This window comes from Convolutriloba macropyga, chromosome 1 (assembly GCF_964194025.1).
Source record: "Convolutriloba macropyga chromosome 1, txConMacr16.3, whole genome shotgun sequence".
Lineage (NCBI taxonomy): Eukaryota > Metazoa > Xenacoelomorpha > Acoela > Convolutidae > Convolutriloba > Convolutriloba macropyga.
The window spans coordinates 86031780-86048347 of NC_134468.1; the positions used below are offsets into that span (position 1 = coordinate 86031780).

A 16568-nucleotide genomic window follows, 5' to 3' on the forward strand; every position below is an offset into this window, starting at 1 on the left:
ACATGGCACACTATTGAGAGTTAATGAGGTTTAAGAAAAGCTATGGAGTGTTTTCAATTGAAATCTGAGGGTTTTAAATACTTTGTCAGAACTTGTTTTCAAAAATTACCAATCATTTTTTGACTCTTTGAATTTTCTTTCCATTTTTATTAATGACAGGCTTTTACGTCATTTTTTCTTCATTTAAGTTTTTTATGTAAATATCACCGTTCACCAGTGTCATTGGTAGGTGGTATGAAATAATCTATAGTGGTTGTTTTGTATGACTTTTAAACTTTCTTTTTATATTCCTTTTGAGTATTGTCTGCGCGCTTTTTCTGCTTCTCTTGTCGCCTAGTCTTAAAACTAAAAGGATTCGGCCTTCTAGTGTGTTTTCTTATCGTCAATTTTTTGGCTTCAGCTTTTTATCTTGGAAAACTTTTCTTTCTGAAAAGTTTTCGTTGGTATTTTGAATGTTTTGTTTAATTGGTGTTCTTTTTGTCGTTTTTGCGCCTATTGGAGATTGTAATGGTTTTTTTGGCTTTTTATGATTCAATTTTTAATTTTTTGTAATTAAGGGTTTTTGTTTTTTTTGTGTTCTTCTTACTTGGACGCCACTTTTTTTTAAAAAAATATTATTCCTGATGTTATTCGTTTGGCCTCTTTTTGCTTTGTCGGCTATTGATTGCCAGAAGTTTGTTGTATTGTGTATTGATTCTAGGCAAACGTGGTTTCAATTTTTTATATAAAGTGCTGTCCATATTAGTTATGTTTAAACGCTAGTTTTTGGAAAATAGTTTTTTCTTGCTGATTGCTGATTTCTTGCAACTTTTTCTGTGAGATCTGAGATCTTTTGATGATACAGTATCATATGCTTTGTTTTCGATCGCGTTTTTCGTTGTACATAGATACTACTGTTACACTTCGTTTTTGACTGACCTCACTGCTTCAACTGAATGGAATTGAGAACTCATTAAAGAAAATTACTGAAATACGGTCATACAAAATAAACGGTATAGACCAAAAGCGCACCAACAAAACATGTTTGAAGACTTAGTGCATTGTTAGGGAAGTTCCTTGGAATATACTGCTAATTGATATTACTATTAAATTTATTGTCTTCCAATTTAAAGGCTGAATTCACTATACTTTTCTAATAAAACTGCTGAACATGTCAGAACACCTTTTGACATTTGAAAAAATATAGGCTGTCGTCAATTTTTCTCGATTTTTTCTAGTTGTTTCTTTCCCAACGACGGTCAATGAGGGTCAACTTTGGCTATTTTCTGGCAATTTGTCGGCTATATCTGTTTTTTTACCTGACCATTTGACATTTTGTCCTCAAAACAGGTAAAGCCCTGGAGTGCAGTAAGTCCAGTAGTGCAGTACATAAAGTGATAGTTTGAATGGCAATTCTCTGGGAGTTAGAGTTGAGTGATTAAAAGGCAGCTAATTATTGAAGTTGGGTTTTAGAAGAGGCAGTCCTCTGTTGGTGGCTATCAAGTCCAGAATGGAGATGATGACAGAGTACTTTCCAATTCTATACTCCTCAGGTCAGTCTGACGTCATCATTTTTAAATCTCGATTGTTGTCACTATAATGTCTCTCTTTGTGTGAATGTAAAGGGCTGTTGTCATGTCATATCCTTCGTCGGTGCTACTATCTTTCCACCACGATTCATTTAACCCCCATAATGAAAGATCAAAACTTTTCACCCCTAAAACTTCTACTTACATCCTTTCACCAAACCCATATTTTTCCTTATTTTTTATATTAATCCAAAAAATTTTTTATATTAATCCAAAAAATTTTTTATATTAATCCAAAAAATTTATATTAATCCAAGAATTTTTTTATATTAATCCAATTCTACGTATCATATTTTGATGTCAATTGTACTTAAACATCGTACATATCATTTCAAAAAATTGATAGAACAGGTGTTTTGAGAAACCTAGATAACAAGACATATGTTAAGTATTTGGGTATAAAAATCGATGACCAATTGAAGTTCGAACACCATGTAACTTTTATTGTCCAGAAGTTGAAAAACTTTTGCGGTATCATGGCGAAAATTCGACACTTTTGTAATCTGAAAACTGGGTTTTTGTTCTATAATAGTCATATTAAATCTGTAATAGAGTACGGTATTTCGATACATGGTAATACGCATTATTGTACGCCAGAACCGATTTGTAGAATGCAGAAAAATATACTAAGGATAATGCTTTTTAAAAATCAAGAGAATGCATGACGATATTTCAAGATCATATTTGAAGATAAAATCAAGATCATATTTCTATTAGTATGAAATACTTACGATATATGAACTATACGTTAGAAATCTTTTGAAATGTGCGTTGAAAAGTTGCAATAAATTTATAAAAACAGTTTCATGAACGATCTAGTTGAATTTTCTCCCAAAATCTTGCTATGCAACTCGTAGGTCCAGCTTTTGTTTTTTCAAGTTAAACATGTGAAGAAAAAAAACTTTTTCATTTAAAATATAGGTTACCTAAACTTTTAAATTACCTACTCGAACATGATGTGCTTCCCAAAAAACTTTAGTACGCTAAAATTTTCTCAAATGATTAATCGCAAAATCTATCCCTCGTCAATTTTGTGTTTGATAAAAAAAACACTTTTTTTATTTGCTTTATGGGGCTTTATTTCTCTTACAGGATCGAATGATTCTTTTAATTTTGTCCTTAGCCTTGTTAACATATTTGGCATAAATAACTTCTTCAATTATATGAAGATTAAAATCGGTGTGAAGTGATAGGTGGGGAATTATTCGGGTTTAAGCGATACAGGAGCGAGTTACTGGCGGTCAATTGATAGGGCTGAAACTAGTAGGGGTGAAAAGGCGAGAAAAAAAACCTTTGTCATAAAGCCAACTTTGTTCGAAAGGTCACATTGTTTTCTTTTGATACAAGTGTTAACTTGATTGAGTGTCACAGCGTAGGTATTATTTGATTACTATTGTGCACCGGTTACTTCATATTTGCAAAATTTTAATTGCTTGGCCCGATAAAGTGCAAATTGGCTTGTGGTTAGCGGTCGTTCGCTTTATTTGTACGCCTTGCCGCATTCAGTTCATTTGGTTGAATTGTTTTCGAGTGGTCATTTGAATCAAATTTTTATTGGTCTTGAATATTTTTACAATCAAAGTTTTGTCAAGCTATCTCAAAAATACTCCGTTCTTTTCAAGCAAATTTAGTTTGTTCCCAAAATGCTTGCTATTGATATTCGACGTCAAATAGATGAAATGCGTTATGTTAAAGGTGAGTGAACCAATAAAGGACGCTTGAAATTAACGAGCCTGAAATTCAACCTCGCTGAAATTCAACCTCTTACCTTAAATTCCTTTCTGATGCTTTTTTGTTCCTGCTATCCACCAAGTGAGGGTTCAGAATTTATGCTAGCCTGGAAGCCAAATTAGTTGTAGCGAACGAAAATGATATCATTAGCCAGATTTTGAACTGATCTTCAAGGAAGTTAAAAAACCAAAATCATTTTTTTTCGACAAGTTTTCTTATCCGTTTATCGCCTGCAATTAATATCAGCTATTAATTTGCACAATCGGTTGATTTCATAGCGTTGTTGTAATAATTATCAATCGCTCTCGAACTAAGTGTGAAGAATTATTGTAAATGTGTCTTTTTAAGCAAAGTTTTTGCACTTGACCATTTTTGTGTTTTCTTTAGAACATTCTTTGACTTGTCTAGTGACTTTTTCACGCTTCTCTTCTACATTTGAGTGATCTCTATTGCTCTCACTCCGAAGTAAAATTTGTTGCTAAAGTGAAAGCGATTGTAGTAGAGGTGACTAGAAGTGTAGGATAGGCGAGTGGTGAATTATTCTATCGAGGGCTCCGGAGAGGTTGCCGGTTCGAATCCCGCGCTGATCATATGTTTTGCACCTATAAACAATTATTTATCTAGGCTACAGCCCTTTAATTTAATTGCTCCGCCTGTCTTTCGAGAGCAATTTGTCCGAAATTAATAGGTTTTTGTGTAGAGTTCTTAATAGCTTCGGCTCAACGGCTATTATTTCGGCGCTCTGTTTTTTAAAATTCGCTTTACCTTTTAATCACGTTTTTAATTTTACGTAACTCACGATTTTCACGTCTGACTTCTGAATTACCTAACTCACTCTTTCAACGGGATAGATTTTAAATTCTTTCACGAATTGAATTATGCAATGTAGTGAATATATTTAAAGTGTAAAGAGCAAAATCAAGAGAAACAGAATACTCATATAAAGCCCGGTCATTAAGTCATAGTGCATTAGGTTATCAAAATTAATTAGAGTGATTATTAGCTGACATCAGTATTAGGCTTAATAGCTTTCAGTTTAGAAGCTGAATTAAGTACAGTTTTTGAATTTAACTGAAACTGCACGCCAAATTAGAACACTTTTTGACACTGCAAAAAAAAACAAAAAATTTTGTCAATTTCTATCGCATCTTTTTTTGTTTTCTGTTTCAATCCCGATGTCCGTCAACGGCGGCTATTTTCCGGCAATTTGAGATTGAAACGGATAGCGAGTTTCTTCTGCATTTGTTCCGATTTCGAAAAGAATGACCACAAAAGTTATAATTTCTAAACTATCTGGCGCAATTACCTGTTTTCAAACTGCTTTTTTGGCGTTTTGATAGCTTTACGTTATGTTATCAAAACTTGAAGATCAAAATTTGTCAAAAAGTTTCCAAAAAACTACGATTCTGAAGTCACGCAGTTATTTTGTTTCGATCAATAATTTTGCTCCGCTAATGGTTTGTATCCAACCAGAAATTTCACAAAGAGTCAATTTAACTATTAATTTTTATCAAATTGTGAAAATGGATCTTTTTTGGGCGAACTTGATGCCATAAAATTTTGTTTGTTTTGAAAAGCGTTTGTTTTCATATTTCAAGTAATTGGTGTGACGCTGTTAAATTATTTTTGCCGTTAATTAACTAAAGGAAATTGATTGAATGATTAGCTAGAGAGCGTTTGCTAAATTGCTCTAAAACATTGTTTCAAATTTTTTGTACTCAGTGTACTTTTCGGTCTGTTCGTTTTTTTTCACTTTTTGATCTTGCCTTCTTGGTTTTTACGTATAATTTTTGCGTGATTTTGCTAGATATTATGTCAATATAATTAATTAACATCTAAATAAATATCATTCTTAGCAGTTATCATTCATGCCTTTTTTATTCGAAGAATTGGCCGTTGTCCATTAACCATAATTGTTGGAACCAGAAGAATCGGAAAATTGAGTTTTTCTTTGCGTAATTCGTTTTCTGCAGGTTGCTGGAACTGCGTAAATTCTAACCTTTAAAAGATTCTATTGGCTTTTTGTGTGCACATTTGTGTGAATAACTGATGACTGGAACCAGTAACCTGTTCTAAAGTAAGTGGTTGTTTAATGTTCGATGGGCTTGTATAGAACCCTGAATGGGTTTAAAAAAATGCTCAAATTTGCTTCTTTTATGAAACCAGAAAAGTTTCAGAATTTTGTAAACCTATGAAATATTACGGCGACCCTTTATCTTAGAACTTGTTACTGTTTACAACCATCATTTAATCATAAATGTTCACACTTGTTGTTTTGGGGTTTTACAGGACACCTTTTAGTTCGTTAGTTCAAGAAAGAGTGATGATGATACAAATTTGAACCAGTTTGACCTACTGTTATTCCAGTCTTTAGCTGTGACATTTGAGCATTAAATTCTGGATAGGATCACATGGAATATAAGGGTTTTTTGTATCGAAACCCGATTGTTGTCACGACTTCAAAACTGCTTTCCGTTGTTGTCTGTTTTCAAATCGTTTATGGTCCTTTATCATGGTCTGAAGGAGAGTGATTAATTGCTCTTGAACGAAGTTCATAGCAATTATTGTAAACGTGTTGGTCTTTTTTATGCAAATTTCGCGCTTGACCATTTTGCGCTTTTCTTCTAGAACATTCTTTGACTTCTCAAGTGAATTTTTCACGCTTTCGTTCTTCATTTTTGAGTGATCTCTATTGCTGTCACGCCGAAGTAAAGCTTGTTGCTAATATAAAATCGGTTGCAGCATAGCAGATATAAGGAGCAAATAGCACTGTCTGCAGTGCGTATGGTTATGAAGAGGGAGGTCAATGGTTCGAATCCCGGTGGGGTGAAATGTTTTTCCACCCACATGTCGTTCGAGAGCAATTCTTCCGACATTAGTCGGTTTATGTTTTTAATCGTAACCTGTCTAATTACACCGGATAGATTGTGTCTCTTTCTAATCCAGTTGACTTTGTTTTCAGCAATGTCTGACTCCCTAAGTGGAGGCGAAAGCTCTGTTGTGAACGGGCTTGGTTTAAATAACGGGCAAGGTTAGAGAAATAACACCCGCAACTTAATATGATTCCATTAACGCTAATTGTGTTCAATGTGTAGCTGGCTAATACTTATCAGCTTCTATTTTGAAGTAACGCTAGTAACTGTTTTGTGTTCAGAATCCTTGCAATCATTAATGGTCGTCAAGTTATTGTTTTTATCTCATGTGGAATAAACGTTGCCATCTTTTTGTTTCTAAATGTTTAATCGTGGACTTTTTGAATGTTTAAGTTTGAATTATGCATTCGTGATGAAAATGTGCTAAAGGTAATAAAATATTAATAATTAATGATGATTTTTTTATTATTTAATTATAAGGGCTACAGAGTCGGTTAGTAACTGATGTGATTGGAAAAATATCTGTCTGAATATTTTGAGATAATGCCCTTAAAATTATGCCCTAAACTAACGCTTGTTTTTGATTAATTTGCAATGACTAATTAGTTCTTTAATTATAGTTTCTATAGCCTAAAAGGAATGAGAGACTAATCAGTATAATTTTAAACTGTCTGATGTAAAATTGTTTGTAATTTTTTTGCCAATAAATTTTTGTTTGCATTTTCTGACCTGGATATTCTAGTAGTTTGTGGAGTAGTTTTTCTTAGATAATGAGCAGTTGAAGCATATGCTGGTAGTAGTGGGGTAAAAAGTATGAAAACGATGGCAGTTTGTGCGAAACTATTGTTTCGCCATCTGAGTCGTGCTTCAAGTAACAACTGCAAAGGGTTCTCAAAAGTCGGGGACTATAAATATCAGAACTGCGGAAACAAAAGATTTTCCAAACTAAATTGTTGTCTTAAGTTCAAAAGTAGTTATACTTAATTGCTGTCTCCTCTGAAATGTTTGTTACCGCGGCAATTTAATTCAAATGTGAGCCGAAAGTAGAATTCTTTCATAATTTAGCGAAACGAAACAAACAATTTGAAACTCCTTTTGGTACTTTCCCAGCTTTGATGTTTCTACCTGCGATAAACGTTGTGTTGGCCTTGTGTTGGTTGTTTTGTCTTAAAGTTTGATCGACTCCACAAAGTATTTTTTAATAGCTGTAAGCTTAGCGTAGCTATTTCTGTGCTCTTGTTTTTTTTGTTTCGTCGTGTGACGTTCTTTTTTCGTTCTGCATTGATTCCTAAACATTCTTTTTCTTGATTTTTTTTACTGTTTTTTCACATTTGATTTCTTGGTTCTAACTTGATCCAAATTTGAGCTTGCAAAGGAGGTATCCCAGTGGTTATGGTCGCTTACTGTTATCCCGGAGACCACCGGTTCGAATTCACTTCTCCATTGTCGAATTATTTGCACGCAAGGTCTCTAGGATACACCCCAACTGAATTAGAGGCTATGCTTGGTGTAACTAGTTTTGATCATGCGTGACTTTCCTCACCCAGCAAAATTATTTTTTGGACCTTAGCATAAAAAATTTAAGCATATAGTTTTTAGAGAGGTTCTGATAATTTTTTTAAACTCGTTTGTGTATGTGTCTATTTTACGGAACGAAAGACTAGTCTGGCAAGCTACCGGAGGGCTGGCTCTACCTAATTTCTACCTCTTTACGATTGAAGGCTCAGATTTTGGTCGCATGTCTTTAATAAGCCAAATGACCTTAAATTAGTTTTGCTCATTTTCTCGGTGAAGCTTGCACTATTTTGCAGGAGACATCAATTTCTCCGTGAATGTTAATTGAGACTAAGCTTTGCGTTGTAGTCAAGAAAAATGTTGTGTAAGTTTATAGAAAATGTTGTGCTTATTATTTTTTTATACAATTTTATATATAATACAAAGAGTTGAGGCAACTTTTACAAACTGTTTTTGAGCCTCAACAGATCCTGGACATAAATAGCAGGAGCAGCAAAGTTACTTAAAAATGGGAAAAAATTCAATTTTTGGTAGGCTTTAATCCTTTTTAATGTAGCTAATTGTCTTTGTGATCGATTCTTCAATTTTGCCACAGCTTGTCGAATTTAAATTTAGGTTGCTCGTGAACTATACATATCAAATTTTTCTGAGGGAGGTTTGTTTGGATATCAGGTGGCCTATAAGATATAGTATAAAAGTTTGAGAGAGGAGTGTTGGGAGTAGAGGGTTTTTCAGTTACTTATTGGGACCTGTCAACTGGGTATTTACTTTATAAAACTTACTGTAGTGATTTGCATTTTGGTTCTGTCCAATTTTAAATAGCTGTTGAATGATATAAAAGCCATTATTTTAGTAGTGTCTTTTTCTACGTAATTTTTGTCTGCTGTATAAAATTTTCCCAATTGTTATAGTGTCCCAATTTAAATCATTGGCTCTAAATATTTTTTATATCAATTTAAGCTGATGCAAACTACTACTTAACCTGTTGGCAATTTATAATCGAAAAATGTCATCCATAAAAGTGAGAAAAATGTTATTAGTCGCGAAGCGATAGCAAGGCTATCGCTTCGCGACACGAAGTTCGTAGCAATTATATTAGTCCTGTCGGTCTTACGCGATTTTTCGGCCCATTTGACTTTTCTTCTTCAAAAACGGGATAAACAGGTAGCGCCCAGTGGGCATTAAGTGCTCTTAGAGCCTCTCAGCTCACTAGTGTCCGAGTATGATTCACAGAAACTGTTTTTGGAGACTTGTGGTGTGAAGGGCGGTTGTTAGAGGTTGAAGAACCTCCTCCCTCCCCCCACTGGTGCCCCCACCCCACTGTTGCCGTCCCCTCCCCCCTCCCCCCCCCCCCCCCCCCCCCGTGGCTAGCTACTGACGAAGCTAACCGCTCTCCCGTCGTTTGAGACCAATTCGCCCGACGTTGGTCGGTTATTTTTCGAATATTTTGTTGCGGGAAAAAAACAAAATGGCATCAGTTCTGCTTCTTTACATGCTCTTCTTATCCTTGATTTTGGCTGTTTTTACAACAGGTGTCGACAGTCTAATTCGCAGCTTTTATCCGGCAATCTGTCGGCTATGTTTTAGTGATTTGATGTGAACGTTTATTCCACTTATTTAGTTCAATATTTTTGCAAAGAGGGAGCGAAGAGAAATAGATTTTTATATAAACTCGTCTTGTAATTAACTGTTTCCATCCACTGCTACCATAACTGTATGTGTTTTAACATAGTTGTTATCTATTGCCTGTTTGCGTTACAAATCTGTTATATTTGCATGAAGCTGTTCTTTTTTAATGTTATACTATTGGAAAATATCTGTAGTAGTTCATTAAAAAGCTATTCTTGAACATGAACTTGTTATTTAGTCTATTCAGATGGAGTGAGAGAAAACGTATTAAAATTCGAAACCAGTAATCAAGTAATGGAATTTTGCAAGTTTTTTGAACATGAGCCTCTTGTATTCATTTTTTTAGCCCACGGTTCAAGTTTTGACGAATGCAATGACTCACCGGGTATAGTGCACTAACTGCGCCATTGGATGCAGTTTGCCCAGTTCAGTTTGTTAGAAATTGTTAACGGCCTGATAATAACAAAATGCTTTAACAAAACTTAATATTTTTGTTAAAGCGTTTTGTTGGAACATTTTTGTCTCTCAAGTATCACCTGTGATCAATCAACAACCTACGAAAACATTTATAAGTAAGCTTCATTTCCTGTACTGATGAAATAAAAATATGAGTAGTCGGTACGTTTGATGGCTCTCATCCGCCCAATGCACGTATCTCTACTTTCTAGGCTTTTCAGTTATCAAACAAATTTCGTAGCAATTATTCTGTCCTGGAAATTAATAGCCGCCCTCATCTTCTCAGTCGGCTATTATTGCGCTCCTATTTTTTACAATTCAAAGAATTTGAATTGTATTGGTGCGCTGTGTTTTTTTTTTTTTAAGATGTGTTCACACATTTTTCAATGACTTTGATCTTTCAAAACGGGATAAACAGGTAAGGCCCAGCGGGCATTAAGTTTCATTAGAGGCCCAAAGTGAGCTTTAGTAGTCCTTCAAATGCGTATAGTGGTGCAGCTGCTGGGATGGCCTTAATTTAAGGTTAAAAGGTCATTTTTAGGAGTTTTTCGGCTCAAAATGGTGCAATTTTTCATGTTTTTTGTAATTTTTTTGAAATTTTTGTTTGATTAGTCTGTTTGAAGTTTTTAAAAGCTGATGAAGGCCTTTTGTGAGACAAAACTGCTTGTTATGACCATTTTATGAGCTATATGTCGTGGTACTACAAACACAAACACACAAAATGATACTAATTTTTGCAATTTTTTTCAGGTTTTTTGAAAATTTTTGTCACTTTTTGATTTTTTTTAGCCCTAGGTGTCACGAAACCTCCTCTACGGTTTGATGATAGATTGCTGCACAGTTTCTATTGGTAATGGAACGGTTTTTAAATTTTTGACATCATTAATTTTACCATTTTTTGACAAAATTTGCAAATTTTTCATGTTTTTTGACATCTTTTTTGTCATCATTCAAATTGTTTGAGTCCCAGGGGCAAGAAAACCTCATTAGGGGTTGGATAATAAGTTACTGAAAAATTTTTAGTTGCCATGGAATAGGTTTCAATTTTTGATTATCACTAATTTTAGCAATTTTTTTGAACAAATTTGCATTTTTTCAGGTTTTTGAAAATTTTCATCGTTTTTTTTTTCAGTTTTTCCAGTTTCAGGGACCAGGCAATCTCCTTTGAGGTTTGTTAATAGGGCTTTGCATAGTTTCTGCTAACAATTGAATGCTAACTTTTTAATGTCTCGAATTTTAGCATTTTTTTGATAAGATCTGCATTTTTTTAATGTTTCCTAAAGTTTTTTGTCAGTTTTTGATATTCGTCCATTCGCAAGTGCAAGAAAACCTATTCCATGTTCTGATAAAAAAAGTTACTGCATGGATTTCAGTTTCAATGGATTTGTTTTCAACAATTTAACCTTTCAACTTTTAGAAAATTTTTGATAGATTTTGCAATTTTTTTCAAGTTTTTTTTAAAACATTTGTAATTTGTTTTTTTTTCTTGCCTCAGTAGCCAGGTAACTGCATCCAGGGTTTCACAGTATGTTATTAAATAGTTGCTACGGGGCAATTGAATGGCTTTCAACATTTTAATAGAACGAATTACTACTTTTTGAAGTTTGAAATTTTTTCTAAAAGTTATTGCCTATCGATCTATGAGCCAATGAGTTTTCTAAAGCTTGGAATTGGGTTACTGGACAGCCTCTTGAGACACAGAAATGATTTTGAAGTTATTTAAATCACAATTTTCAGCAACATTTCCTTATAATTTGCAATTGATTTCTTTCTTAAATTTTTGTGTCATTTAATCGATCTTCAAGGGCCAATGAATGTTTTTCAGGTCTTGCATATATAATACTGGACCGATTTCAGAAAAAAAATCGGTTTTGAAAAAACTTTTGTAATAGTTGTTTTCAAAGAGAAAAAATTTTGCCTTAGCTTTAAAAGCTTCCAGAGTTTTAGCAATGAGTTTGTTTTTGTTTAGTTTTGATTCTTTTAGTTTCTCAATTCTTTGATGATTTGTGTTCTGGCTGGCATTGTTCAATTGATCTGCTGGTCAGGTAGAGTACGTCTGAGTTTTTCTTTCTTTGAATTGTATTTCAGGACTTGTCCTGCTATGTTTTTTTACTTCGTCAAACTTTTTTCGCTTTACCATTTTGCCGCTTTTTCGACATTTTGCGTGAAATCTTTTTGACTTCTCTAGGCTAGTTTCTCTCTTCTCTCATTCTGCTAAAAGTGAATTCGAACATCAGTTGCTAAGCAAAGCAATTCAAAATGAACAGAGTCGGTATAAAAAATTGAAGTCAGAAATAGAAACGGGATAAACCCATAAAGCCCAATTTTAGATGCCCGCTATTTGAACGTCGTTCCTATAAGTCTTAGTTACCACCTCTAATGCTTATTGGTGTTGATAGTAGCCCCTGTAGCCTCTCTCTAAGAAACAGAAGTATGTTCAACTACGAAATGCCATCAAAATAAATCGGACTTAAAAAATATTTTTCTACAAAAATCTTTTTTTTTCAATATATTCTATTCGTTCAATCCCAATCATGCTTATTGGAATCAACGGCGGCTATTTTCCGGCAATCTGCCGGGTATGTTTTTCTTTTAATGAAATTTTTGTCTGGAGATTTGATAAACTACGATACAGACAGTAATACGTGCATTTTAAGTTTTTAAATTTCAAAGTTGCCCACTCCGACGAAAATGGGGAATTGTAATCAATTCATGCTGTACAATATCAAGTTTAGAGGGTTTGGATAGCAGAATTCGGCTCTTTGTGAGTTTTTTGTTAATAGCCGCCGGCAGCCTGTCAACGGCTATTATTTAGGCGCTCTCATCTTTAGAATTCAAAGAATTTGAATTGTATTGGGGCGCTGTATTTTTTTAAGAACTGTTCACACATTTTCATGATTTTTAAAGGCAAATCGCGAGATGATTTTTTCAAGAAAAAAGCGAGTAGTTTCGAGGCGTGAAATTTTCTCAATCTAATGTTTAAAGTTGAGTGAGAAAACGGTGTATGAACAAAAGTTTGCTTTCTCGCTAGTGGTTTTTTTTGTTCCATGCGCCATTTTCGCTTTGATTTTTACTGTTTTTTCGATTTGTTTGCTGGGATTTTTTTGAATGGTTATTGCAATCAAGTCATAGCGCACTCAAGGTCTATTTTGTGTTTAGTCAATGAAAATTCTTTGAGGACTTGTCCTCGTATGTTTTAGTTTGTCGTCTTCATCGATGATTCTAACGACCATTGAGTTTTTCAAGCGACTTCTACTGCTTCGCAGTTAAAATTTGTGTGCGCGACGTCATTTGTTCTGCTTTTTGGTCAGTTGTGTGGCTTAATTCACTAAAAAAAATGACTTTCGATTATTTTTTTTTAACATTTACTTGTTCAAGACCAATAGTGTGCATTTGAGTAGTGCCAAACGTATATGCCCTAATTCTTGAGTATCAGAGTCTAGATTTTTTTTATTTCGAACATTAATTTTGAAAAGGCTCTAATTTTTTTCTTTATAGAGCGTATGTGTCTCATAAATATTATAGTCCGAATCTAACCCAAAAAACATAGTGGTCTATTAACGGACTGGTGGTCAAACTGTCTATCTTATTTCTTAAGTTGTTTCAATTCCATGCAAGGACACACGCATCTCATTGGGCGCTCTCATTTTTACAATTCAAAGAATTTGAATTGTATTGGGGCGCTGTATTTTTTTAAGATCTGTTCACACATTTTCATGATTTTTGTCGTCAAATTGGAGTAGTGATTTTGGTCACGCCGAAACAGGAAGTGGAACGAAAAAGCGAGTGGTTTGGCGGCGTGGAAATTTTTTCGCTCTAATTTTAAGGTAGAGTGAGAAAAGGGTGTTTGAACCAAAATTCTCTTTCTCGCTAGTGGTTTTTTGTTCACATGCGGCAATTTCACTCTGATTTTAATTGTTTTTTTTTTTTCAATTTTTTGGATCGGATTTTTTTTCTAAATGGTTTTCCAAATCCATTCATAATTCATTCTGGGCCTAGTTTTTTGTTTGAACCAAATTTCTTTTTCCCGCTAGTGGTTTTTGTTCACATGCGGCAATTTCACTTTGATTTTTACTGTTTTTATTTTGGATAGGAATTTTTTCTAAATGGTTTTCTCGATCCCTTCATTGTTCATTTTAGGCCTAGTTTTTGTTTACACCAAAAATTTTTTTCTCGCTACTGATTTTTTGTTCACATGCGGCATTGTGACCTTGATTTTCAGTTCTTTTGAAAATTTTTTCTGGTGTGGTTTTTTTGCAATGGCTTTTTCCAATTCACTCCTTGGTCTAATTTTGGTTTAGTCAAATGCTGACCAGTTGTTTGATATCAAGTCGAACGATGTTAGTTGGCTATGCGTTTCTGGCATTTTTTTGGTATTTTATGAATTGTTTAATTGCTGCGTGGTCTTATGCGATTAATCGTATGACCGATTTTTTGTCTGACCCATTTGAATTTTCGTCCTCAAAAATGAGATAAACAGGTAGCGAAAGCTAGCCTCAATAAACCGTAGCTAGCTACTGACGAAGCCAACCGCTCGCTGATCGTTTGAGAGTAATCTGCCCGACGTTAGTCGGTTACGTTTGTATTCTTGTAATTTGCTGTTTCAAGTAAATATTTTGCCATTGAATTGTAATCCAACTCAATTGTTGCTTGATGCAAAATAAGTTTGATAAAGTTTACTCCATGTCGTCAAAGGAAGAAATCTGTTTTTAATAAAAAGGTACATTTTTCAATAAGGAGGATAAGACCAGAAATGAACTCTCTGCCCGATGCATGCATGGAAATGTAGAGTTTTCTACCTAAGTGCATTAGTTTGCATTAAATATATTGAAATTCAGACATGAGGTTTAAATTTTCCTCATTGGCATGAAATTTAATTCGAGCCAAAATTAGAAAATGTACACACGTTATACTTTTATTCAATTATTTTAGATATCAACGCACAGTCGCGAAAAGTGGCCCAATCGGGTGATATGCCCAGTGGGGTGGCCTTGAATGGGCATGTTCCTCCCCCATCAGCTGTGCCCTCTACCACTGCTTCGGTGGAAGCGGGTGAATTCAAACTGGGTGGAATGGAGCCGGTTGAGTACTTCTTTGCATCGGACGCGAGTGCAGTGATCGAACACACGAATAAAGTGATCTACCTCGAAGATGGAGACATTGCGCATGTTGACAACGCAGGGGGTACGTTAATGCTAGTGAAAAAATGTCGTGTTTTTTACCAAATGATTAAGTGCCCGATCAATTCAATCAGCTTAAATAGTCGTTTCTCCGTTTATATGGTGCTTTGAAACAGTGAAATTTCTGACTTTTGTAGAACTGATGATTGTTAAATCACAGCTCAACCGAAAACAATGAAAATTTTACATAAATCCAGCAATTTCATGTTTTGCTGCGTCATGTAAATGGTGAACGTTGCGATTCGTTTGATCCTTAGTCATCGTAAGCGAATTTAATTCATCAGGCGAATAAATTCAACTGATTGGAAAAATTTATAATTTATTGGACCTATGCTATGTTTCGGTGAATTTTCAGTTGTACAGGACAGAAATTTGTTGGTTTTTGCGGCATGTATTAACAGGGCTGGAAAACGTACTAACTGCTTAATGTCATTGATTGGCTGGTTTAGAGTTTTGTTTTTTGTACCAGTTGCTATACATTTGTATCGCGAATTTTCTAGCTTTATAAAGAATTGAAATTTTTTTCGGCTAAACTTTGCTAATTTTGTAAAAAAAATGTGCTTGTGGAAATTTTCATCGCGAAAATTGCACTTCGTGTGGAGTAAAAGTTTTAGATTTTTTGAGGCTCTAGAAAATTATCGAGGCTAAAAAACGTTTTTAATTGCTCTTGAACGTAGTTCATAGCAATTATTGTAAACGTGTGTGTCTTTTTTATGCAAAATTTTCGCTTGACAATTTTGACTTTTCGAGTGACTTTTACGCCCTTGACTTTTACCGTTTCGCATGATCTAAAATTCTCTCTCAATCACAATTTCAAGCAGGTGAATTCAATTGGCGGCTGTTTAATACTAAAATTCAACGTAAAAGTGCGCCGAAACTGGTGCCATTTTTTAACTTTATATCTTAATATCTTTACTTTATATCTGAATAGTTAACTATATATGTTAACCTCTAATGTGGATATTTGAAGCCCACTACTGAACTTCTTAGTCCCATTTAGACATTGAGTTTTTCAAGCAACTTCCACTGCTTTGCAGTTAAAATTTGTGTACGTGACGTCATTTGTTCAGCTTTTAGGTCAGTTGCGTGGCTTACTTCACTCAAAAAAATGACTTGATTTCTTTATAGTCCGAATCTATTCCAAAATCGTAGTGGTATATTAAAGGAATGGTGGTCAGTCTGTATCAAGCGGCCATCAAGAGGCCACAAGCGTCTCCCGTGGCTATTTTCCGGCAATCTTGCCGCCTATGTTCTCTATTACATAGGCCATTTCGTTCGCTAGAAAACCATTTTCTTGAAACAAATTATGAAAAATTGTTTTGATTTATTTTATGCAAATTGACCTGAAGTGATTTTGCAAGAACTTGCAAGAATTGTGCATTTTCTGGCTGACTTTTAGAGCCGTCAGTTTTTCTGTTCCACTTGCGTACTTCTGGGCAACAATAATTTGGCTTTTTTAGTCTTCTGCGAGTCTAAATAGTCTAAACAACACATTCGAGAAAAACTGCCTTACTAAGTGCACGAATTAATTTAAATTATTTGCTATTGTGATCTATTGATGCCCCCATTCAAAAATCTGGATCTGCCTATTTTTTTGGGGGCGCTAAGTTTGCTAA

The 16568-nt window shown here is 34.5% G+C and overlaps 1 protein-coding gene across 2 annotated transcripts in view; it reads left to right on the plus strand.

The window, feature by feature from the left end:
- Positions 1-16568, plus strand: part of LOC142343854 (glutamine--fructose-6-phosphate aminotransferase [isomerizing] 2-like) — a 404375-nt gene that overhangs the window by 366245 nt on the left and 21562 nt on the right. The window contains exons 6-8 of one of the 2 annotated variants that reach the window (XM_075395222.1): positions 1453-1532; positions 6262-6330; positions 14705-14956. In XM_075395222.1, the coding sequence (XP_075251337.1) occupies positions 1453-1532; positions 6262-6330; positions 14705-14956 (401 nt within the window). The remainder of the gene's footprint in view (positions 1-1452; positions 1533-6261; positions 6331-14704; positions 14957-16568) is intronic. The other variant, XM_075395233.1, reaches the window with a different exon arrangement.